Consider the following 27,199-nt stretch of genomic DNA (forward strand, 5'->3'; position numbering starts at 1 on the left):
TTTTTAGTGATGTAGTCCCATTTGTTTATTTTTCTTTTGTATTACTTGTCATGTTGTTAACAGCTTAAAACTGCACTTATTATCTCACAGATCTGTAGGGTAGGTCAGAAGTCCAACTGGCTCAGCAGCCAGCACTCTCCTTAACCTCAAATCAAGGTGTTGGTGCCTTGGGCTTCTATTTGAAGGCTCAGAAGGAGAATCATCTTGGCTCATTCAAGTTATTGGCAAAATTCGTTTCCTTCTCACAGTTTTCATGTGGTATCCTCCTTCTTCAAGGCAGTAATGACACATCGAGTCCCTATCATGCTTTAAATCCTTATAAGTTCAGCTGAAGAAAGTTCTTGGATTTTTAAGGACTTGTATGATTAGATTATTCAAAAAATCACCATATTTTAAATTATTTATTTATTTGTTTGTTTGTTTATTTATTTTAAGTGAGTAGGGGAGATACAGAGACAAACTCCTGCATGTACCCTGACTGGGATCCACCTGGCAACCCCTGTCTGGGCTGATGCTCTGCCCATCTGGGGCTGCTGACAACCAAGCTGTTTTTAGTACCTGAGGTGGAGGCTCCATGGAGCCATCTTCAGTGCCTGGGGCCAACATGATCAAATCAATCAAGCCATTGCTGTGGGATGGGAAAAGAGAGAAAGCAAGAGAAGGGGAGGGGGAGGAGTGAGAAGCAGATGGTCACCTCTGCTGTGTGCTCTGACTGAGAATCGGACCTGGGACTTCCAAATGCTGAGTTGATGCTCTACCACTGAGCCAACCAGCCAGGGCCTAATAATCTTATGTTTAAGATCTGTATTTAAAGTACATCTGTGAAGTCCCATTTGCTATGTAAAGTATCATATCCTCAGGTTTTAGGGATTCTAGTGTTAACATCTTTGTGTGTTGGGGGGGCATTCTGCCTGCTACAAACATTTTTAGGAATCCTTATACGTATTGCCAGAATGCTGTGCAGATAAGCTGAGCCAAGCTTTCTGCCACTAGCATTAAGTGAGGTCACTCAATCCCCATACTCACTAGCATAGAATATTATTTTTCCTTTATTAATATGACAGACAAAACATGTGTTGTACTTGCATGTCTTTGACTCATAATGAGGTCAGACTATTTCAAAATATTCATTTACTAACCATTTTTCTTCTGTGATCTCACATCCATTGCCCATTCTTCTATTAGAGTCTTAGTATTTCCCTTTCTAATTTTTATTATCTCTTCATGCATTAAAGATATATTAGCCTTATTTTGTCATAGCTAGTTTTTTTTTATTTAAAACAAGCATCTTTTTTTTAAATTTTATTTATTTATTCATTTTTAGAGAAGAGAGAGAGACAGAGAGGGAAAGAGAGGAGAGACAAGGGGGGAGGAGCTGGAAGCATCAACTCCCATATGTGCCTTGACCAGGCAAGCCCAGGGTTTTGAGCCGGCAACCTCAGCATTTCCAGGTCGACACTTTATCCACTGCGCCACCACAGGTCAGGCGTCATAGCTAGTTTTTAAAAATTATTTCTTCTCTAATGTACAGGATGACAATCTACTGTTCTGCAGTTATGTGCACTCATCGCTGCTTTTGCCTGTTCTTCTCTTGTGTTTTACTTTCACAGGCAGCTATCCAACAGCTCCTGCTAACATGGCTACCGCTTATGTTTTGGCTTTCATATTGCAATCTTTTATTTTAGTGTGTGAAATGAAGAAAGTCTCTAAACTTATTTTTTCTGATTGGTTTCTTCAATACTGTCCATTAAATAATTAGTGCAAAATCTTTACTGGGAAAATCTAGTCACAGGATGCAAGCTTCAGAAGCAAAGGCTAGACACGCTGCTCTGTACATGAAGCAAAATGCAGAGCCAAGAGAGCATGGCAGAACTAAAAGAAAGAAGACTCTTATCCCCCAAATTTGAAAATCTAAACATTAATTATGACAATACCATATTTATTCTTGGAAGTTAATATTTGATGACATAAAATTAAGATGAGTTAGGACTAGCTCTACTACTTTTGACAGCTATAGATATTAGTTATATGGCTAGAGCAGTGGTCGGCAAACCGCGGCTCATGAACCACATGCAGCTCTTTGGCCCCTTGAGTGTGACTCTTCCACAAAATCCCATGTGTGGGCACTACCTTGATAAGGAATGTACCTACCTTATATAATTTAATTTAAACTTATATAATTTAAGTTTAAAAAATTTGGCTCTCAAAAGAAATTTCATTGTTGTACTGTTGATATTTAGCTCTGTTGACTAATGAGTTTGCGACCACTGGGCTAGAGTAACAATGAAAGTAGGACATATATCAATTTAAGAAAGACAATATTTATATTTAAAATTTTTTCTTGTACAAATAATTCAGTCTTCAACAATAGAAAGAAAATCACATCATAGTCATTTGAAAAGTCCATTTATTATATACCAATATACACTTTCTGTAATAAAAAAACACCTCCCAATACATTGAACCATCTTATAAATGAAATATGAAAATAAAATTTTTATCTGTTTATAAATGGGATTAAATTAACCAGTACAAGATACCATATGTATGTCTGCCTTGCAGTCTATGTGAATTCATCCTGAAAATGGCCATGAGAAAGAAATGGGGCTTTCTTATTTGGCATTGTAATATTGCTCATGAATATTTATATAATTTCACATGTTGATATTTTCAAGTTAGTCATTTCAAAGTAAAACATTCAAAGTATATATAGATTTTACAGTTTTCCTTTTTTTGGATTAATCATTAATATTTACATTTAAATACATTCAGATTAAACATTTTTTAACACTGAGAAAGTCCTTTTCCCACTTGCTATCTTTTTAGATGAATAAAAATATATCTTGTTAGGTGCTATTTGGCAAAAATTTTTTTCCAATAATAGTAACTTAAAAGTAATGGTAGTTTCTAGTAATGCTCAATTTCCTTAACAAAGTGCACCAGTTTACAGTATTGTGCCCTAGAAAATAATACATAAAACAAATACATGTTTTCTTAAAGCACATTCCAGAAAAACAATTGGACTATCATTTAACATTATCATACTTGTATTTCACACTGGCTTTACTAAAATATAAAATATATAATAAATGTTATTGCTACTTATTTGAAAAAATAAAAAAGTAGTAAACTCCAGAAATTCCAGGCGATAAGCACTAATTTTTAAATCCATTTCATGTATGTTGTAGAAGTGAGCAAGAATAATAGTTTGCTTCTCTTTGTAGTGTTAGCAATTTTATTTTCATGGAGAATCTCTCAACATTGTATTAAATGACAAATGAATGTCAGCAAACAGCTATGTAAGGTAAAATGAACTAATGTTATGTAAGAGATGTTAAATTTAATGACCATTGGTATTAATAATTATTTGCAAATAACTTATTTTCTTAGAGATAATTATGATATTATTGTAAACACTGAAGAAGAGCATTACTTAACTATATATAACTTAGGTTTCAAATTTAAAATATTCCCATTAGACAGATACATACAAATGGATTTTTGAGCCCATCAACTTAATTCCCTGGCCCCACCCCCCAAAATATAAATGTTTTGACTGTAATGAGAGAAAAACTACACATGTAAAAAATAAAAATCAAATGTATCATACATTAAAATTCTGATGACTACAGAATAAGGTTATATACATAAACATATAGCAATCACAGTTTCCTGCACTGAATGTTTATCAAATAAAAATGTATCAAACAATACTGGGTAGTATACCTCCACATGAACTGTGGTCTTCTAAAAATTCTGAATGAGAATGGAAGACGAGAGGGAGAGCATTGTTCAATGATAAAAGTATGACGAGACAACTGGGAATCATATTAAAAAGCAAATGTTTCCAGAACAAGCAGTTTAGCTACAAGCATTATTTTTGTTGTTGCTCTATAATTTAAATAAAACCCCCTCTCTTAACATTTACAAAAAAATCTAGATGAAGAAGTCACTAATTCAATGTCACAAACAGGATGGGCAAAATATTCTTTTACTGTTGGCAATAATTTATCCTAACCTAGTGTCTGATTATTCACGTACCTTAACAAGGATAGTTCATAAAGACATGCCTCTTGCCTCTGTTATTAAATAGGGCTAGAGTATTTAATGCAAGATTAAGGGAAGGCAGTAAGTGGTGATAGCTTTGCCACCAGGGCATTTTGTTTGCTGTTCTAAGAACATAAGTATTTGGTACTTGGGAAAGAGGAAGAGAAAAGGGAAGGGATTATCTGATGACCATTACACTCAGCTACCCTTATTCTGCTTGAACAGCAGCAAAAATACATCATCTTATACTTCACTAGCAAAACTTGGGTAGAAATGTGAACCACAGATTTTAAACACATAAACAGCCATTCTTGACAAAATGCTGGCTTTCTCCTCTGAAGATGCTTGATGATGTCACTAGTAAATGTCTTTGGAATCTTCTTGTTATTTCCTAGGAATAACATTCCAATCATTGGGGTAAAATAACTCTCATGTTCTTTGGAGCATAATTTGCAACCCCTTCCAGTAGAAAAAAATTTTTCTTTGCGTTAGTGATGCTTGGCATTTGGAGGATTGTAAATCCAGTCAATTATAATGAGTGCCATGCTTCCACTCATGAAGATGATGCCAACCACAAGGAAAATTAAAGCCTGTAAGTCAGAGAGAACTTGTTAGGGAACACAGAAACCATACTTAGCACAGCTTATGCTGAGTAAGCAAACAGTAAATTGTTTACCTAAGCCAGTAACCTGATTTGCATATTGAATTGTATTATTCTTTTTTTTGTATTATTCTTATAGCTCAGATATCCATGACTAGCAGTTCAGTCAATTTAGAATCCTAGTTGGGGAAAGAAGGTGAATAGATTGGAGATTCAACTCAAATGTTTGAAATACAGTAATGGTTCATTAAGCTGGTATATCAGAACGATGGCATACTGTGAGAGCACTAAAAATCAAGTAACAGAAAAGAATTCAATGACGTAGGGAGACCTCAAAATCCTTTTAGTGAAAAGGGGCAGGTCATAAAAGAGTAGTATGTATGATATTATTAAAATTTATAAAACAGGCTATGATGTATTGCATATTCCCTTAAAAAATAAAGTGTGTTTGTATAATACAATATTTTGAAATTTTAACACTAAAAATGGGCTTAATAGTAACAGATCAAGTTCATAACTTTATATATGAGGAAGCAACAACTAATTTTTTTTCACTAGAAAATACCTAGGATATAATTTTACTTATTTCTATATTTGATAAAGCTGAAAATGGTCACAAACAGGACAGGAAACTTGCCAAGGTCATGCTGCTATAAGAGTCCAGCAGGATAAACTACATAGAGTAGAAATTTGGGGGTGAAAGGAAGGCAGGAGCCTTTGTTACCAGGTTGTCCTGAAACCCCTGAACAACCCAAGAGGTAGAACAACCCCAGACAAAATTCAAGATAATTGAATAAAAGGTATTCTTTTCAAGCCTTAAGATAAGACTTCATGAAGCAGTCACTGATAATATTTAACTATTGGAAAAGCAATTATTTCTAGTATACTTTTCTGTAGTTCTATTACAGAAAAGAAATACCTGCTGTCTAGTTTAGTGAAACTACATTTTATATCTGAAGAGGTTAACTGGAAAACGAATGCTTCTGTTCTAGAGACCAAGGTTACTAGGGAAAGGAAAACAAAAAACAATACATCTTTTCTTACAAAGCTAACAAACATGGCTAAAATGTTTAAATTATTTCTTAAGACTGGGAGGAAGCTAATTCCTTCCTGTGTAGTTTCCCATAGAGAGTGCAGTAAAAGCTGAGCGATGGAGACTGGTATACATACATGTGTGTGGGAAAACGCCATTGGCCTTTGACGAGTAGGAAGAACGCAACACAAGGTGTTTCACATTTGAAGACAAGAAACCCTGGGGTCATCTGAGTGCCCGGAATCCACCCCCTTTCTCTCCACTAGAGAATTAATTCTACCTCATCTTTGATTTTTCATTCTTATTCTTCAATTCTTTTTGTTTAAACTATGTATATTTTCTGATTTATTCTAAGTCAAAGAACAACTTACAGTAGGGGAAATGGCAAGCCTTACTTACCCCAATCTTTTGGGGTGACCGAAGAGGTTCTTTCTTGACAAGTTTAAGATAAAAAGCTGCTGGGAGAATGAAAATCAGCATAGTGGCCGAAGAAGCCCCTGAGGAGAGAAACACAAGACTGGTCAATGTCTTCCGAGGCAGGTCTGACTCAGCAAGACAGGACCCGAGGGCATGCATTTTAAAGACACCAAATCTAAAGCTACCCTAACCTTAGCACCAAAAACACTGTAAGATCCTCTTTTTCAAGGAAGATAAATTTATAAAGAAAATTAAAGTGTGTCTAACATCATAGCTGCATGCTAAGTATACATAACTTACGATCAGTATGAAATGACTGAATGTTACAAATTTACAGGAAATTAGTAATACTATAAATACCTACTAAGGAGACTGAACTCATCACATGCCCTTCTTATCCACTTCTAACTTTTCAAGTTGTTTACTCCTCATTTTTAGAAGCTATATATGGTATTTCATTTAAAATTGGAGTAACTCCTCAAACAGCAGAACAAAAAAAATCAAATACATTAATGGGCCACACAGTAAGGGGAAATAATATGCTTTACAAAATCAATCTCCTCCTCCTCCAAAGATATCCTAATGCTCAGCTAACACACTCACAGAACTGAGAGAGCATCCCATGGTAAAATCTATCTTCCTTACTTTTTAATGCAGAGTTAAGAAGACCTAAGTGCAAATCCTAGGTCCACTCCAAGGTATATGACCACTTCTATGGGGCTCCGTTTCCTTGTCTGTCAGAAAAGGCAGCTGGACTAGGTGACTTATAAGCTAGCTTTGATACTAACATTTTCTGATCCTGTGAATAACTTTTAGGGTCACCTGGGAGGGAGGGGAGGTGACAGCTGTGGCCCCGCTGGACTAATGAGAATCTGTGAGCCTTAGACAGACGGGGATCCTTCGCCTCCCACAGAGACTCCCTGTCTGCCATTTAAGGAGATATCAGCTTGAGTCGACTAAATAAAAAGGTGAAGGGGTTAAGAAGTACAGATTGGTAGTTAGAAAATAGTCACGGGGATGTGAAGTACAGTATATAGGGAATGTAGTCAATAACTGTAATAACTACGTATGATGTCAGACGGGTACTGAAAATACCAGGGGGAGCATTTTGTAAAGTATATAATGGCCTAACCACTGTGCTACCCACTCAAAACTAGTACAAAATAATGTGGAATGTAAACTGTAATTGAAAAATAAATTTTTTAAAACTTGCTAAAACTTACCTATGAATCCAAAGATGTATTTTATAGTTGGCACAAGGATGACCAAGATATTATTAAGTGCAAGAAGTATGGCTGCAATCAGGAAATGCCTTACCCAGCTGAAGGGTTTTCTGGGAAATAACAGTGTGGTGACGGACGTACGAATCTGCAACAAGAAAGGCAAGGTCACTGCTTTGCTTCTGACTTTATTATCTTACATATTCTCATTGCTCCGGAGCATTTTCTTTGTTTCTCCTTTTTCTCCTAGAAAAGATCTCAATGCTGAGTTTTTTGTTTTTGTTTTAGAGGGGTTTTTTTATTGTGGTAAAATACACATAACATAAAATTCACCATCAACCATTTTTAAGTGTTTTTGTGTGGTGGTTTTTCGTAAACTCGTATTGTTGTGCAACCTTGACGCTGATTTTTGATGTGTTATTTCTCCTTGGAGATATATTTATCATCTGCTCACTTTTTCAGCTTTCAAAATTTTTTCTTAAAAGTAATCTCAGTCAGAAAGAGATAAAACAACAAAGTAGAGATAGACTGCAGAGACATCATAAAACCCTTGTTGATTTCTAATTGTGTCTCCTCACACTGAATCAAGTATGTATTAAGGGCGAGCACTGAATTGATTTGCATGGGTTGCGTATGGAATTTTTACAAACCTGGGTTTTCCTTAATTTTGCATTGTACTTAACTTTTTTTTCCAACTGATCATATTTTTTTTAAATGATGCTTTTTGTGTTTACTCCTTTCTCCCACCTGTTCCCCCCACCCACCTACCCAATATAAATTATACATGCACAAAAGATAAGAAACAGGACCTAATAATGTTAACACTTCCCAGAGTTTCTAGCCTCGGGTCTTGAACACAGCAGGCACTTAATAAAGGTTGAATTAAGTTGAACAGGACCAATCTCTTCCTTCCCTTCAGGATCCTTGACAGATTTCAGCCCTACTTAAATGACTGAAATAAGTAGGTGGAGGGTCAAGAGAGGCTCCTTTCGCAGCAGCCACTCAAGTTACTCTGGTGTAACTGGGAAAAAGATCCTTGGGAGTAGAGTGAGGGAGTGCCAGTTATGTTTGGACAGCTTAGCAAAGTTGAAAATATTCTTATCTTTGAACTCGTTTAGAAGATACTTTTGACCTAGTGGAACTGGTCTATTGGCTTTTCAATCAGTGGGCACTTCAGTTAAGCTGGGACTTCACATTTTCAGAAATGCTGGGATTGATTTTCACTTTAAAATTTTACTTCTGAAGTCTCTGAACAGCGTGGAGATGAGAATTTATTTAAAAGAGAGAAAAATGTAAAATATAGTATTTTGAAACACATGTACGAACGACAGAAACTTCGAACTGAATTGCTTGCAGTTTCTAGTGTGACATTCCTTTCATACCACTGCACCAAAAATTAAAGCCATCTGTTCAGGTTTAAAAGGCAGTTTCATTTCCAGAATGGCAAAACAGATCGTCTCTGGAAGTGGTTTAAGATCGACTTTGTAAGAGATTTAAAAAATTGGATTAGCAAAAATTATGCAAGTCGTTGTGAAAAGGACTGAGGAAAGCAAACGCCTGGGTTTTGTTTGCCCTGGCAGCCTATGAATTCTACAGTGTCCTACCATTAGTGCTTGTTTCATACTGTCCAGACTGGTCTAATTAGTAGGCTTAAAGTAAGCTTTCTAGGGGCATACATAGTGCTTAATTAAGGATTTATTTGTCTGAAAGTGCTAAATTTATAGAATAAACAACTAGAATATAGGTCATTCTTAGGCAGAGGTCACATGTAGGTGCTCTTTAGGCCTTTGTTAAAATAATGTATTTAACTCAGTAAACTGAGTTAGAGGCAATCCTATGTGTATAACATAAATGGTTTCTTAAGGTCATGTGGGTTCCAGAAAGATGAAGGTTTAGCCCATTGATGAAGGAGATGGAAAGTTCACACGAATACGCGTTGGAGTAAATGGTGAGAGCTTGCTCCTCATAGTGAGTAAGTAATAACAAAAGCCCAGGCAGAACTGAAGGTATATAGCATTGCCAGGGCATTCCGGGAAGGGCAGCAGGACAAACAGGGGGACAGCAGATGCAGCTGGGAAAGAATGGGAGGAAACTTGCTGGTCATTCCATGCTGAGCTGCTGCCTTGAGAAGTGAGCCTGGGATCAAAGGATCCGCAGCAATTCTGTTTACTTATGTTAGGATCGAGGCCACTTGGCTTATTACCCACAAAGCATTGCCTGCTGTTCCATGTATCTAAGTGCCCTTATCTCCACAGACACAAACTGATAAGAACCTCCAAATGTGGGTCAGATGCTGTGGGTAGGGGAAGTCCCCAGCAACAGCCATAGCTTTCAACTCAGAATGATTCCAGAAAAGTCTGTTCAGCTCTAGAGAAAACCTGTTATTTCCAGAGAAAGTGTTCTGAACAGGAGGTACTATGTGCTAATGTAGGTACTCAGTGTGAAAGTCATACACGTGAGGAGACAGTAGAAAGTGGAGCCTTCGGGTTGAATTCTATTGCTTAGGAATAAATCATAGTTTCACTTTGTAGGATTGCTTAGGACAATACCAATGGATCACAATTCTATTCCAGTTTTCATAGTAATATCTGTCATATTTCTATGCCCATATCTCCATACACTTAAAGACAGCAGATCTAAGGGCAGAATACATGAAAAGAATGATATTACTACAGTAAAGTGAAATAGAAGTGGCTAGAGAATCTGAGACATGGTCTCCTTTTAAAGGTGTGGCAGGTGGAATTTGAGTCTCTGCATTCTTGATAAACCTGTTGGAAGGGAAGCATAAACTACTATGGCAGTGTCAGTCCTTGGGGACAAGGTGCGGTCCCATAATAGACACCCTGCCCCATGTCATCTCCCTCCTGTTACTAAGAAAGAGATATGTTGGACAGTTTGTGAAAAAGCGAGAATCTTAATTTACTTCACTTATTCATTTGTTCAACAAACATTTCAAGCTGCCATTATGTGCTTTTTACTAAAAAGGAAAAAAACTAACCTAAGTGGAGAAAAGAAAGATAAATGGATTAATCAAAGGAAAAATCACCCAACAGCAACAAACCCCTTCTCATATCTTCCTTGGTTTCTAAGAAAGAGAGCCCAGTTATATATACTGAAAGAAGGAGAATACAAAAAATACCTATAACTGACATATTTTAATCCAGATTAGGGTTTTTCCTCTTTCTTTCTTTCTTTCTTTCTTTCTTTCTTTCTTTCTTTCTTTCTTTCTTTCTTTCTTTCTTTCTTTCTATCTATTTTTCTTGTTTGTTTTATTATTTGTATGGGAATATCAAGGCAAAGTAAATAAACTTATTAGTCAAGAATTTCTTGATACAAAGAAACCTATCCTGAGAACCAAGCTGTTACTCAGCATTTGACATATTGAAAATCTTGGCTCTAAATTGTAAGAAACAAACAAAAACATTTCTAACAACTTTTCTGTCACGTTGTGGGGGTGATGTCTGAATGTAGCCTTGTGTCACTTGACTGGGACAAGGAGGCTAGACCAGCTTTTATGTCATCTGCCACATTCATGGAAGCATGGTTCATTTAGCTCAGATCCTCACCCAAATTGGAATTTTTGACAAATGTCATCAAGGGGAATGGCCTATGCGTTTGCTAGAAAAGGGAGTTTGTGCATCTCAAGAAAAGGCAAGATTCATTTGGAGACCGTTTTTTTTAGTACACATTGCTGAGATTATCCTACATCAGTCATTATGGGTATTCCCTAACCTCCAGGAATTTATAAAAGAAGGGGAAGGTGGATAAAAGTACACAGACCACTTCAATGTAGCATTGTAAGGGCAAAACAGAATTGCATGCACAATGTTTCATACATGCTGAGGTTGATTGTAAATGCATAATGAAGGCTAACGATTAATTACTTTTCTGAAATTTGTTTCTAATGGTCAATTTTTGTTCTAATAGGGGATATTTTCAACCTACTGCCATTCCTGATGGTCAGATTTGTATGAGTGCCTTATCCATCACAAAGCAGAAGAAGTTCTATGGAGAAGCTGGAATTGTTAGTGTCCTGATGAAATGGTCATCGGTGAATGAAAGGCTGACTTTTACTTTCCATTGTCATGACCTGGCCATCAGTGTCACGCTATGAGCACTGCATCTGTTCAACTGCTACCAACTAGTTGTGTGACCACAGCCAAGTCTGTTCATCTCCTGAGACCACGACTTGAAAGCACTGTATTTAGGGTTTATGAGTAAAACAATAGAGAAGCACATACCAGACTTCTTTTATAAAATGCTCTAACTCAACAATGATGTACTTCCTGTGCACCAACATTTAGTGAATGATATCTTTGCATACCAAAAGAAGGGCTCCTGATATTCTTTGCCCAGTGATGTTTGCTGAGAAATTTTACTCTATTGTACACTTTCTGTCTACAGCTCTCTTTTTTCTTGTACCCATGATGGAGTTGGTTTTAGGCTAAAGTTGTGTGCATGTCATTTGAAATACTTTCAGATATCTGAGAGGCAAGACTTTATTTAACAGTAAATACTAACCAACATAGAAAATAGGAACTGATTTTATGCCCTCATGAGAAAGGAATGTGCCAAAATATATTTCAGTACACCAACTGCATTTATAGTGACCGCAGACTCATTCTATGAGTAGTCCTCACATGCTTGGCCCTGTATGGGACATTCTGTACAGGACAGTGCTGGTTACTGTGTCACTTATTTTTTCCCCTAAAATGAATGAGTAAATTCAGTGTTTATGAAAGGAGAAGAGTTGGCAGGAGAGTGCAGCCCTATGTTTATCCATAGGTGGTGGTTTTAACTCACGCAGCTCAAATCTCCACCATCAGCCCTGCTCTGTGATCCCAGAAAAACTGACGCCACTGGAAAAATGACAAGAATGAGCAACCCAGTGAGGACATGTGTCAGGTTTGGGGACAATGCGAAAGCTATATGATGGATAATATACCTTTTTTCAAGAAGTTTGGTTTTAAGGTGTAATTTACTTAATATGAATTCTTTTTCACTAGTCCCCAAGGAATTAAACTAAATAAGGCCACTTGTAGATACTTTTGTGGCACAGTAGACTTGGGGGAAAATGAAGTACCTTCCAACTACGGTGAAAATGGACTAGGACCTAAAAGTTATGTGGTATTGGCTTTCAAGTTTCAGAAGTTATATGAATTCTTACTCATTTCTACTAATTTGCAAGATAGAAGCTCAAGATATTTTTTTTCAAATTTGAGTTTAAAAATAAATTTCAGTCTCAAGACTGGAAAATAAACAAAAACAAATTTCATGATTTTTTCCCCCTACATTTTAAAAATACTTAACACCTAAATATACTTGCTCTATCTACATATAAAATAGTTCATGTTAAGTGGCTCCAAAATGCTATATAAAAATAGTAGCATCCTCAGGCACTGCAATTAGAAGCTCACATTATAATTAAGTTCATATCAAGTCAGAACATATGTATTGATCTATGGAGTCAACCAGGATTCTTTCATCAAAGCTCCATGTACTTACTGGGAACAGGACAATGGGCACAGTCAGTGTTACTGCCACAAGGACCGCCAGGCGGACCATGAGGAGAGGGGTGTCAAACGTGTACACTTTGATGTAAGCATGAAGTAATTCATCTTCAACTTCTCCTGCAAAGAGAAAGAATAGAAAGCGTCTGTTTGGTGTTGTCAAGTCGGCACTGGTTACCTATGGCAACCACAGAGGGAACATATTACCATAGAAAAAAGCTCAGGCCTGGGAATCCAAACACTTCTGTTTCTACCATGTCATTGAGCTTATTAGCTGTGTGATGGTTGAAGAAAGCGGCCCGGAAGCTTATAAGTTGCAGAGCTGTTAAGAAATTGCTGAGGGGCTTCTCTAGCTCATTGGTATGGTGATATATCTCTGCTCTACTGAAGCATCACAAACAGATGACAGACTGAGGTGCTCTGGCTGAAGGGCATGGAAGGCTCACACCCCTCCAGTGGTCCCTTACATCCTGTCACCCCTCCTCTGCCCCCACCTGCCCAGCCAGCCTTGAGGCAGCTTCTCCTAACCCAGTATGGAAACCCTAGAACAAATAATCTCCAACATGTTTTTGAACTCAACAGTTATGATTCTATGACAACACTGATACACATACATTTGAGCTTTTTCATATTTTTTGCTTGTCTTACGAAACTCAGAGGCAGTATAAGTACCATGCAAGGATGAATTAGTATGAATTTTATAGGGTCTCACAATGAATATTGCTCTAAGATTAAGTTACACATTCATTCAGAATTCCAGGCTCAAATGACAAGAAAATACTGATAGAATCAGATGTAGTCTGGTTTTCTCATTACTCCCCTCAAAGTTAGACAAAAGAGAATAAAAAATATCATCAGTGGTATTAACCTGACTTTCATTAACTCACAATCAACAAGGAGTTAATGCCCAATCTAAAGCAAGTATTTGGTTAATAGCCAAATATTAGTCAAATGGAATGAAATTCAATCAAATGGTGCTTCCCCTCCTCAGACTTTTCCTCCCCAACTTGTCTTACAATCAATTTTAATTTACCAAGTCACTCAGAAAAGTGATAACTAAGAAGCAGGTTTCAACTCAGCAATGTTATACTTTTCCTGTCATTTTCTCAGTAGTTATTCTACCAGAAGAGCTTAACAGCATGCATCTAGATTTACTCTCATTGTTGCTAGCCTAAGATGGACTAGGAAGTCACGAAAGAAATCCATCTATCCCAGAAGGAAAATCATGAAATTTGAGGGATTTAAAAAATAGAGATGTATGAATTTAGAAATAGTTGTAACCTGTTAGCCAAGCTGGTTTGGGTTCCATTTATTAAGGTCAAGTGACATGGCTAAGACAGCAGGTTAACTGAGTACTTGTATCTATAGTTCACACTGCTTAAGAGGGTAATTTAAAAAATTATCCCTACCCAGGTCAATGATCTGTTCAACTAGGATTTGCGCAAGGTGAATGACTTTGACAGAGTGACCTACCATAAAAGGTTAGGTAACCGAAGAGGGCAGCGAGCAGGTACATGATGAGCATCCCCGTGATTGAAATATTTGACACTGTTTGCATCTTCCTCCGGGACCGACTGAAAAAGAAGAGAACACTGAGTTTTGTTTTGTTTACATATATGAATAGATCGCTTTTTACAATTAAAATAAGAAAATAATGAAAGAATACATATGTCTGTGCTGCTCACTAGGAAACCTCATTTCTCATGCAGAAGCAAAGCTTATTTAAATTTGTCTTAGTCATGAAGGATTTGTTTCCATATTTCTAAACCATTACTTCTTCAGTCTTAGAAACAACCGCTTTCTTAGAAGAGGACTAGTTTATTTTGTGTTGATAAGTAAGCTTGTCTACTGAATATTTAGGAAAGTAATTAACATAAAGGCCTTATTATTTCATAGTGAGGTGGGTTTAATGAGGGTAAGTACCTATTAGAATCAACACAACCCTGCTTTCAGAAGTTCTGACATTATTACCAGGATGCTTGATATTATTACCTGGTCAGTTTCTAGTAACCATTCTGGAAGGTACCCAGAGGCTTACAGTCAACTGTCAGGTCTCTAGAGTGACTGTACATGTGATTTTCCAAGTAAATCAAAGACATAAAAACAATTAAAAATTCCAAAAATTGTTATGAAGTAAATCAGAACTTATGGGGGAAGTTATTTACTGAAAATGAATACTGAGATCACTGATGTCTGGGTTAAAGAAGTTCAAAATTATTATATGATATTGTCCCTTAAGAGTAAAGAGGGGAGCTGTTAGAGTGGGTTCAGATCTAATTCATCCTCAAGTGGATGTTGACAACCTCAAAGGGAAAAGAGTATAATGATTCATAGAATATCAGTTGGAAGAAAGAACATTGTTTAGTCATTGTCTCCATTGTACAGACGAGACAACGAAGGTCAGATATTGGCACATTTCAGTGGTAAGTGTCTTCCAAACAAGGGTTCGGGACTGACCACAAGTAACATCAGTGGCTTAGTAAAGTCACCCTAACCATAATTTTTGGTCTTTATGAATGAAGTAATTTCTAGTTCAGGTGGCATCACTTCTTTGACCCAAAGTTCAAATTCAAATTCTCCAAGCTTGCCAAAATCCTTATATCTGTTGGATCCTCCTTCCCCTTCCCTGAACCAGTAGGATGGAAGAAGAGAAGAGAAGGAAGCAGAGAAGGTAGTGAGTGCAGTGAGGGGTCTGACTCACACCTTTTTGGTTAAAACACATTACTAAAGAGTGGGTGTAGCCCAGACTTTCTCTGAAGAGAAAGCTATACACCGTGCTTCTGAATAAAGCATCTTTGAATATACGAGGCTATTGTCAAAGCAAATTAGAAAGCTAAAATGATGGCTGCCTTACTCTTTCAGTTCACTGTAGATGGGAAGGACCTCAGGGTGGCATACGAAAGCAAATGCTAGGATAGGAATTGCATAGGCCGTCTGGAAAACAAAGACAACACCGCATGTTTAGCATTCCAACACAGCCGGCAATGCCAGGCTGTCTCAGCTTATGAACTAAAAACTCAGAGGCCGTGTTGCTAGGCGCACCAGAGGCCCAAGGCTCACACTTACCCGCGAGTTGAACACAAAGTATTTGGGTTGACACTTGTCATCACTGTGTGCTTCATACTCTACTCCACTGCCATGAAGAGAGCCCTTGGCCTGGTCATCATCTAGCCCTGAGGGGTTCTGGTGGGTGTAATCCATCATGAAGTTCACACCACTACTCTCAGAGTTGTTGGGTAGCATTACCATATGCATTGGAATTGTATTGTTGAATGTCAGGTTTCCAGCATTGTGATCCAGAATGGGCAGAGGGCAGGGGATTTGGAATTTCTTGTATATCACCTAGACCCAGTGTTTAAAAAATAAAAGTTAGCTTTTTAAGAAAAACAATGAAATGACAATCTATATGTATTGTATGCCTTAGAGCAGGGGTCCCCAAACTTTTTACACAGGGGGCCAGTTCACTGTCCCTCAGACCGTTGGAGGGCTGGACTATAAAAAGAACTATGAACAAATCCCTATGCACACTGCACAATCTTATTTTAAAGTAAAAAAACAAAATGGGAGCAAATACAATATTTAAAATAAAGAACAAGTAAATTTAAATGAACAAACTGACCAGTATTTCAATGGGAACTATGCTCCTCTCACTGACCATCAATGAAAGAGGTGCCCCTTCCGGAAGTGCGGTGGGGGCCGGATAAATGGCCTCAGGGGACCGCATGTGGCCCGCGGGCCATAGTTTGGGGACCCCTGCCTTAGAGGAGGAAGGGGAGGGGCCCCTGCCGAGGAGTCCTGTTAGACCAATGAGTGATGGAGACTCCCTCTAGCCTCTGTCCTAAGGAAAGAGCTGGAACTATGGTTGGCAGTCCTGCCCCCTAGAGTCAACAGGACAGTATTTTGCATGAATCCATTCTAAGCTTCATTCCTACTCTTCCTTGAGAATGATGATCATTTCCTTGCTCTATTGCATGTCTTTTATTTCCTTAAATTAATAATAATATGGGTTATTGAAAATTCCCCTCTCTTCTTTTACCTCTTAGGAGAAATGCTGTATAAAACTTGGTATCCTTGATCTTACAAGAAATTCCCTTTGGTGGGAGTGAGGGGGGTGAGGAGAGGCATTTCTTGTTTAACCCCACTGTGGTTGCCCTCTCCTTGTGGGTAGAATGTGTAAGAGAAAATGGCTGAACATGTGGATATGGCTAATCAGTAGGCTACTCACTTCTCTTCTGAGACTCCAGTCTTCTTCCCCCACATTTCTCAATACTGGGTTATTGTCATGTCCCTACTGGAAGTGTTCCTTTTTCCCCAAAATAAATTGTCTGCCTAAATATACTATTAGCAATGGTCTTGACATTCTAATTAAGCTAATTTAAAACTTGTTACTATTCTTTTCTCATTCCAGATTAGAATACACAAAAAAAATTGTATGTGATGCAAGAACTATTTCATACTAGTGAGGTTCTTGGACAAAAGAGAACACTAATTCAGGCTTTAAATGTATCTCATGCTTCCCAAGCTACAGGAATCACATCAATAAATCACTTACCACACTGACGAAAAACACCATGCAGGTAAGAGAAAATCCACTGGTATAACCAAGGTAACCTAGGAGTCAGCAGAGAAATTTTGGAAGTTAAATATGGTATCTACAATCAGCTTACTATTACAATATAAAGTGAAAATAAAAATTTTAAATGACTTTACCTAAATTTTTAAGAAGGGAAAGTGGGAGAATGATTCCAACAGACACAAATATGACGAGGTAGTTGCCGTCAAGGTACCATTCTCTAGAGGAGAAAAACCGACCACAATGATGAAACTGGGAAAGACCAACTAGAATGTGTCACTTGACATTACAGAGAGAACACAAGACATACCCAGTACTTTCTTCAAGTCCCATAAATGCTTTGATTACTTCAGGTAGTTCGTATTTTATGATAAAGAGGTAGCTTGACATTGCTGAAATAAAAACACAACAGCTTAGCAGGGTATGAAGCACTAAAGTCACAGGCAAGTTGTGAGAAGTCCTTGCATTTGGGATATATGGTCTTCCCAGTAAGATGACCATTACTCAGCCAAACAGCAAGCAGAGTCACCCACTGTGTATTTTGTACTGCTTCCAAGTCCTTCTCAAAAATAGGCATTTGGCCTTCTGGCTCTTGCAGATGGAACTTCACAGAGAATATCAATGATGATTCTGTGTTAAATCCTCCTCTGAGGTTTTTGGTGGAGCTGCACTCTGGATGTTTCCCCCATTAGTTGTAAGTCATTGCGGACTGTACTGAGTGCACCTGTTTTAGTGTCTATAACTTGAGGAGGGGTCTGGCAGCAAGAGACATGCGCCAGAAGGGAGAGGCCAGAAAGGCCTGGGGAAGCAGGGTAGACTACCTGTCGCTCTGACTCCCCCCAGGTAGGTGCCGTCTAGTCCTCTGTCATCTCCCTGAGCGGCACACATGACTCAGACCACTGATTATCTAAGTTGGAGTCATACTGGACTGATAACAGAATACAGGAGAGGATGGCTTCTCCCCTCTTTGTCAATAAAGTTTTTTCTCTACATCTTTGTTTCCCTTTTGCCAAATAAGAAATTATATATCCTTCTGGCAAATTTTTGCTCACAGACACTTTAAAGCGATACTAAGTTGTAAATTGATCTATTAATATTAAATTAATGAATATTAAGAACAGTTCCTTAACCTCGAGCAAAACTAATAATGGTAATAATAATTCTCTACATTGTTTAGTTCTGCACAGTACTCCATTTAAACAGTGAGATGTATATTATTATCTTCATTCCGCAGCTGAGGATATAAAGCTTGCATGACATGTCCAAAATCATAACTTAAAAATAACAGAACACATCCAAATGTATAAGTTCCCTGGTTTGAGGCCAATGTTTCTTCTCTATTGTGAAGTAAAATGATTCCTACAATACCTGATGTGTCTTCAGCAAACATTATTTGGTTAATTTTTACAAAGACCTGGCTACAGCAGAGCGTAAACAGAGAAGGTATTTCTGATTAACTGACTCCATGAGGTACCATTCAGTTTTAAAGAGCTATTATTGCTGACTTTCATTGATGTCACCACTGTTAATGTGTTTGGTCTTCAAAAATTCAGAATAATCCAGACTTGTCTAGGTAATGTCAACATTGTCCTGCCAGTGGTGAAATATCTCTGGTAAATGTTCATTTTTCAGGGGATTGAGAAAATAAAACGTTCGAAATGCGGCATTGCTAACTACAGAAATACAAATGATCTCCCATAAGGCAAAAAACAAACAAAAAAACCCCACTAATCATGCAGAGTAACCAAAGCAAGAGCATTTCCAGGGGCAATACATAAAATTTCATCTTACTTCTTTAAAGTCATACTGCTTTTCATGTGTGTGGCTTGGCATTATTTAGAAGCATAATAGTTAACTATACTCTGGGCAACAGACAGTGCAATTGTCACTCAGCCTGTTGGATTCAGGGCTATAAATATGTGTAAGGTTATTCCAGTTGTCCAAAAAGAAAAACAGATCAACTATGAGGGGATTCTATAAAATGCTTGATACTTTGATTCATGATAAGGCTGAAATTTGAACCAAATATAGAGCAGTCTCTTTGGTGGAGGACGGGGGTGCATAAATGCTTATGGCTCCAAACCAGAAAATTAATGAAGCAATCCTAGTGTTATTGCCAAATTCTGCCCAAGATTATAGCCATAATGTATAAAAATATGAGAAGAAACAAATGCAAATCAATGTATGCTTAGATTTTATCTGCTTAACAACTCTCCATTATCAGGAGCAGGTATAGTTAGATAAAGGTTATTAAGAGAATTGCTGCATTCCATAAATCCTAGCTAATTCCAGTGATTTTATTTGTCAGAAAATATGACCTATTTGCAAGATCTCTGTGCAAGTTTATTTATTGCAGCATTGTTTGTAATAATGAAACACTGGGAATAATCTACCTGTTCATCAGGAAGGAATTTGGTAAACCAATTATGGTACATTTGCACAATGAAAAACTCAAAAACCATTAAAAATGATATGCAAATATATTCAAGGCATATTGTTAATTAAAAAAAAGCAAACTGCAAATCAGTACTATAAGATGATCCAATTTAAAAGAAATACCTGTAGTATATTTGTTAAATGTGGCATAAAGAAAAGCCTGAAGTTGTTATTTTTAATGGTGATTTTCATAAACAGTTCTTTGTTATTTATATGTGTACATAATGTTTTAGTTTTTCACTGTTAGTATTTATTTGTCTTTTTTTTTTTTTTTAGTGAGAGAATGAGAGAGAGAGGGACAGACAAGAGGGGAGAGAGATGAGAAGCATCAACTCATAGTTGCAGCCCCTTAGTTGCTCATTGATCGCTTTCTCATACATGTCTTGACTGGGGAGCTCCAGCAGAGCTAGGGACCCCTTGCTGAAGCCAGCAACTATAGGGTCATATTTATGATCCTGTGCTCAAGCCTGCAACCCCACACTCAAGCTGGTAAGCCCACGTTCAAGCAGGTGACCTTGGGTTTTGAACCTGGGTCCTCAGCATTCCAGGCTAATACTCTATCTACTGCACCACCACTTGGTCAGGCAGTATTTATTTGTCTTGTAAACCCATTTTAAAAAAATAATCAGAAGGGCTCCAGAGACATGGATCTGGAATCGAGATCCAGGGAAAAAGGAAGCATGCACTGAATCCTTATTGTGTGCCAAATGTTGTCTTATTTCATTTTTACAATGATCTCATGAGGATGGAATATTACTCTCATTTTCATGGATGGAAAATTAGACTCAGAAGAGTAAGGTGATTTTCCCAAGGTCACAGATAGTGACAGAAACAAATTCAAATTCAGGTACATCAGAATCCAAAAGTCCATTATCTGTGCAAGGGTTTTAAAATACCTTTTAAAAATAGTAACAGACAAGACGCCTACCAAAAGGACTCAGGGAGCCCAGAGGAACTAGGGAGAAAGAGAGAAAATGAACTTATGTTATTGTGTGTTTGCGTGTGTTAGGGTAGAGGACTACAAGAACAGGGGAACTGAGTATGGTTTGCTGTGGTATGACACAGGACACATATCGGGTAGGTAGGTAGGTAGATGATAGATAGATAGATAGATAGATAGATAGATAGATAGATAGATAGATTTGAGGGTTGGTAGTAAAGATATCAGAAAGTTGGGTGGAAGAAAGATGATGAAGACCCTGACGTGTCAGACCAAAGAGTTTAAATTTTACCTTGAAAATAATGAGGGAGAATTTTATGCACAGGAGAAGCAAGAATAGATTTGAATCTGAGAATGTTAATCTGGGGGATAAATGAGAGATGGGAGCAGGGGAAACTCAAGTTCATTCACCTTATTGAGAACAAAACGAGAGGAAAGACTGAAGTAGTAAGAGACAGAATGAACAGGAGCTGGTTGGGATTTGATTGGATGTTCAGGGTTAGAGAGAGTTCAAGGAAGGTTTTACTCTATTATTTTAATTCTAGAATTCAATTGGCAGGGTTTTGTATGATATTTTGTTCTTACATATTGCTATTTTTAATAAAAGAGGGACAGCAAGTCTATTTTTAAAACTCATTTTTTAATAAAAATACTGCAAAGCAGCTATTTTTCTATACTTAAAGTGCTTCTGTATTGCTGTAAAGGTTTTCTTATATGATAAACATTCTTTAGAAAGTTTAAGTAGCCTATTGAAAGCTATATCCTCTTACCTCCAATGTTCTGCATTGTAATAGAAGTAAAAGCTCCGATTTTCCCAGGCCATCCAAATGCCTTTTCCCCTAATTTTTCATAAATTAAAGACCCTATAGTTAAAGATAAAATTATCTTGTTAAAAAAGGTTGCTTTAATGAGTAAAATATTTCTGCAATATAATTCTACACTGGAGTCTCAAACATGGGAATGAACACCCTATACAAATTATAAACTCAAACAGTGTGATCTTAGAAAACAATACAAAACATGTTAAAATAGTCTCCAAAGAAGAAGCAATGGCTTCATTCATGTGAGCTCTTGCAGCGAGTCAAAACTCTTATTTGTGTTATTCACTAAAAGTCTCTATCTATTTGGCTTCAATTTGAGCCAGTTGACTTTCACTCTTCTCAGCTGTCCAAATAACTAAAAACATTGAGAGACCATGTCATTGGGGTCAGAAGAAAATGAAATGTAAAACTGACCCAAATCATCCTACAGTTATAGAGCTATAGACTGAAATACCCCTTAATGAGAATCAAAATAGAACATTTTGGACTAAATGGACAGCATACCTCCTTCCTTTGAAGTCTTTAGTAAGAGGTGAACTGAATAGAGTGATAATATTGCCACAGCAAGCAGCATGATTCTGTGAAGAGAGTAGAGAGTAGAACGTAAAGTTTCTATAATAAATAAGACTCAGTTACAGTAATGATCACATTGGTCTTTTCAGTCATTAACTTTCCAAAGGAATGTGAATTTGAGGGAACCTGAGAAATTCTTTTCAGAATTCCACACATACTCTTTAATGTCACAGAACTGGAATTTGCTATTATTTATGTACCAATACCTAATGCCTGAAGTTCCTAATATATCTTTTTCTTATTTTTAGTGTTTCCCAGTACTAGAATCTGGTTCATAACTTAGATGCTAAGTATATAACAAAATTAGCAAATACCATGTCTACTTACTCAGCACATGGGTGTATGCACATCATATTTGCACGATAGTTATACCAATATTTATAATTGAAGGCCTATTCAATAGTCTGACTAAATCTTAACCTAAAATCTAGAAACAGAGACACCAGAGCATGCAGTCTGAGCTCCATGGCTCCCGACGCGGCATGTTAGATGACCAGTGGGTGAACCAGAGGCCAGGCGATCGCCTGAGTGATGGAGAAAAGAAAGACAAGTAAAAGTGGCAGGAAAATTGCTTTTTTATATTCTGAGAAAACAATTTCTGGTTCAGGAGCTTCCACATGTCCATATGCATGTGTGACTACTTTATGTAGATAGTGATCAGTGTTTCTCCAAAAACAAGAATTCAAGAGCAAAAATAAGACAGAGGCATTTAAATAAGAATTTAAAAAACTAAACTAAACTTTACCTGACATTTTTTAAAAATCATATTTTTGTCTGTTTTTACATGATGAGAACACACTGAATATTTTTCCCAAAGTTGATCATATTCTTTGGTAATTCCTCCTGAAGTCAGTGTTGCAACTGTACATTTGGAACATGAGTTATTAATTTTGTAACTACTCTAGCTATATTGGGCCAGAACTGACTAATCAATGACTTGTTCATATATTTTCCCATATGCCTTATGAACTTACCTGTTTTTAAAGAATTATGTAATTCAGATTACATAATTTTGTTCCTTGGAAAAATACTGAGCATTCGCTGTATTCTAAACACAGGTTTGCTTTGGCAGGAAATACTAAGGGTAAAACCAATGAAGTCCTGTGCCACTTGCTGTGAATTAAGGGATAGAGCTGAATCCAGTCTGTGCTGCTTAGAAACACAAAACATACCCACAGTGTCTAGCAATTTAATTTCTCTGGCCAAATTAATCTGCTACATGTTTGTAAGCCTGAAATGAGGTCCTTAGTTTTGAAAGTGGAATATTCTCCTCCCATGAGAATGATCTGTGGTTCTAGGATTAGGGGGAGCATTTCTTTTTTCTGTTCCTCAGTGATTTATGCTAACTTCCTAATAACTTCCTAATTATTTTGATAGTATGTATAATTAATGAGAAGACAGTGTGTGTGTATATATATATTATATATATATAATTATATATATAATTACATCTCTGGCCATTAAGATTCAGAGGATTTAAAAAATGAGTTTATTTCAAACATAGCTTATGAAAGTAAGGTTGATATAAAAACTTATTCAACAAAAAACTATTATAACTAAAACACTTCAATGAAAGCACTAATACAATATAAATATGTGTAGTCCTACCTGAATCTTAGTCCTCAAATAGCTGTGTGATTATCTAATCACAAGTGATGTTCAGAACACAAATAGCATATATTTGTAATATAAATGTGGCATTCATAGACAGTGATTTAATGTGCTAGCATTGTGTTAGAGATGGTGATCTGCATTCACACTGATGCCTGGCTAACACTAGACTTTATTCCTGTAAATAATTTCAGTGCTGTCAACTGTGTCTTGGAAAATAACAGGCAATAATACATAATGTACACAAACATCTGTGGCTGTCTGTCACAGACAATGAATGCAGTATCCACCCTCCAGGTCAGCTGTGTGACATTACTAATGTCAGGCAGCATTTGACCACAATTGACTAAATTGCATAGATTTAGGAGTAAACTTGGGCTACTCCACAAATATTCCCTGTACTATATCTTGGAAATACAGACATGTACTAGGTCTTGGGGATACAGACATGTGATGAGTAAAACAGATATGGGCTAAACTCTCTGGAGATTATAGTGTAGTAAGGAAGACAGACATTAATCAAATGAATCATACAACTTCACTAGAATATTAAAACTGGTGTATAATAAGGTGGTTTGTCCTAGTCATGGAGGTCAGGGCAGGCAACACAGAGGTGAAGCTGAGTTGAGATATCAGGAATTAACTACATAAAATGGAATGAGGATTTCTAAGAGCATGTGCAGAGGCCCTCTGGTGAGAGGAAACATGGCACCTTCATAGAAGAGAGAAAAGGATAGTGTGCCCAGTAAATCTGGTGCCCAGGGACATGAGGGGTGAGGCGTAACATAAAACTAAGGCATGCAGGACTCTGGTTTGGGGTGGTTCTTTTTCCTAAGAGTGTTATAAAGTCAGATTTGTTTCTGAGAAAAATATTTTGACTACTAAACACCAAGTTATTTTAAGCATCCATTGAATAATAAATTACTTTTTTAAATGGTCCATAGACTGGGATGAGGGAGTTCTCCATCACATAAAGTTTCTGCCATTTAGATAGGGATGGCTGATTAAACAAGTACTGTGATTTGCTACTCTGATTATTCCTCAGATTGCTGTTATATCTAAAACCAAGAGGTTTATGCTAATAATTTCTCAGATTATTTCTGTTCACAAAGATCAAACTTCATATTGTTAATGAAAAGAACACCAAGTATGTGTGGGCTTCAAACCAAATGTCCACATGCCCATTCACTTACATAAAAAGTACGATCCCTGTGTTGGCCATGGCATAGGACAGGCCCAGGATTCCACTGCCCATGATGGCATTACTCAGGTTAAATGAAGACATTCCAAACGAGGTCGTTCCAGGATGCTTCAAGAAAAAGGGATGCATTATAAGCAAATATTTACCAGAGGATGAACCTCTTTGGGATTATTCTTATTTTCTCATTATCTTTACTAGAGGATATTGTCGTCCAAGATTGAAGACTAAGATAAATCACAGTGAATTAAAGCTTTTTATTGACTCAACTTCAATAAAAACATGTAATTTTCAACAAAATGCAGTGCTTAGCTTTAGGTTGAGTAACGTAAATAAGGGAAAGCATGTATGACTGCAGATTCCATTTGGGTTAGAATAATTTCTCCAAAAAACAAATGAATTTCATAAATGATTTATGTAGCCATATGGCGAACAGGAAAAACAAGCCCTTATTCCAGTCAGGGCCTGAATAAACACAGAATGTGCTGATGGAGGCTTGGAAAATTTCAGTCACTGTTTTCCTGCAGAGACTGAGGTAGCTCAGACACCCTTGAGCCCTGTTTATTGCCAGAAAGCAGAGATTCACTTACATGTTCATCGCCATAATCGGCCAGCTTCTTTTTCCCCAAAAATCCATTTGTCAGAAATTTCTGACTTTCAGCATCTTCGTTAGCAAATTGACTGAACATCCATATAAAAAGGAAAATAAAAAAGTAAGTACATCTAAGTAAATGCTGTGAATCATACACACACACACACACACACACACACACACACACATATATCTAAGACTGAATCGGGGAGGAAAAACAAGACACTAAAATTCTTTCTCTTTTCCTTCATAACTAGCGTTCCTTCCAGACAAATAACTGAGCTCCAGTTATGGGAAGGAGAGAGAAACTTATGAAGGAAGAAAATAATGGTTTTAGTTAGAATTTTTAAAGCCACATTTCTTCTCCCTGTATTAACAATGCACGAAAAGAATACTTAGAGCTCATTTTGTTCAAGCTTAGTGCCTCTCCAAAGAAAATGTCAAGTTATAACAGAGGTTTCTTAACTGCTACCACACAGGAATCAGATAAATTTATTAATTCAATAAATGTACACGTTAAGTGCCCAGGCACTGTGATCCTCATCTCATGTGATGCGCAAACATCCCAAGGAGTGGGCTTTCCATAGGGGACTGGCTCATTAAGGGAGGTAGCATGCCTGCGCCCACCAGACTCCCACTCCAATGTTGCCCATGTGCAGGCCCAGCATGTATTGAAAAGATAAATATAATGATTCCAAATAAATGCATGATGTTGAATTTCTCACTTAAACAATCAATTCAAGCCAAAAAGAAACAAAACCAGTTTTAAGGTAATTATAAAATTGGGCAATGATGACCCATGTTTCAGCCAGAAGTGGAAAGGTAAGGCACTGTGAGCAGTCCAGAACACGTTGTAGAAAGCTTAACAAAAGCATCCTTGCTCTTAATTTATGGCTTTTAGAGGCAAATAAGCAGCTCTATAGGACTGTTCTTGGGACCGTGTCTCCTTCAGCTGGGCCACCTCCAGACGGAGCAGAGTGAGTGAAGGCACAGGGAGCTGTGAGTGGCTCAGCAAGGACAGAGAAAAGGGTAATGCAGGGAGCAGATGAGAGATAGGACAGGAGATCTAGGTAAGGGACAGATCATGAAGGGGCTCACATGCCAAGCAATGTATAGTCCCATCTTTATCTTGCAGTTAATGGGAAGCCACTGAAAAACTTTACCTAGGGATGGAACAGGAGTCAATTTGCGACTGTAAATGATTGCATCTGCAAAGAGGTGTAGGGTTAGTTGGAGAACACAGTGTATGACAGGGAAATAAATTGTGGCTGTTCTAATAGCCAGGAGAGAGAGCATGGGGGCCTAAAGTAGATGGCAATAGAATGGATGCAGAGAAGAGAGTGGATCTGAAACATTAATGAGGTAGAACTAACTGGATGTGTGGTTTGACAACGGGGTCTGTTGGTTGAGTTGTTGAATGATAATGGTGACTTTTACCAACATGGGAATTACTGGAAGAAGGCAAAGGTTGAAGGGAACTATTGGAGCTCCATATTAGACCTAACAACTTTGAGTTTATAAATAAGGCAATTCATGCCCCCATGCTAAGGATGAGGGGACTGAATGACATAAATCATCCAGGAGAGACATGTAATAGACAGGGGATATAATGATTTGAAATTCAGTT

General features: G+C 37.3%; 1 protein-coding gene across 4 annotated transcripts in view; it reads right to left on the bottom strand.

The window, feature by feature from the left end:
• Positions 1-2,389: 2,389 nt before the first annotated feature.
• SLC38A4 (solute carrier family 38 member 4) overlaps positions 2,390-27,199 on the bottom strand; it is a 63,761-nt gene continuing 38,951 nt past the window's right edge. For all 4 annotated transcript variants that reach the window (XM_066258181.1, XM_066258185.1, XM_066258182.1 and 1 more), the window contains 14 exons: positions 25,571-25,661; positions 24,976-25,091; positions 22,103-22,176; positions 21,548-21,640; positions 17,712-17,793; positions 17,539-17,621; positions 17,381-17,439; positions 15,895-16,170; positions 15,683-15,762; positions 14,302-14,402; positions 12,824-12,948; positions 7,322-7,466; positions 6,081-6,178; positions 2,390-4,637 (listed from right to left, as the gene is read on the bottom strand). In XM_066258181.1, coding sequence (XP_066114278.1) covers positions 4,536-4,637; positions 6,081-6,178; positions 7,322-7,466; positions 12,824-12,948; positions 14,302-14,402; positions 15,683-15,762; positions 15,895-16,170; positions 17,381-17,439; positions 17,539-17,621; positions 17,712-17,793; positions 21,548-21,640; positions 22,103-22,176; positions 24,976-25,091; positions 25,571-25,661 — 1,525 coding nt within the window. In that variant the 3' untranslated portion in view covers positions 2,390-4,535. The remainder of the gene's footprint in view (positions 4,638-6,080; positions 6,179-7,321; positions 7,467-12,823; positions 12,949-14,301; positions 14,403-15,682; positions 15,763-15,894; positions 16,171-17,380; positions 17,440-17,538; positions 17,622-17,711; positions 17,794-21,547; positions 21,641-22,102; positions 22,177-24,975; positions 25,092-25,570; positions 25,662-27,199) is intronic.

This window comes from Saccopteryx bilineata, chromosome 2 (genome assembly GCF_036850765.1).
Source record: "Saccopteryx bilineata isolate mSacBil1 chromosome 2, mSacBil1_pri_phased_curated, whole genome shotgun sequence".
NCBI classification, from domain to species: Eukaryota; Metazoa; Chordata; class Mammalia; order Chiroptera; family Emballonuridae; genus Saccopteryx; species Saccopteryx bilineata.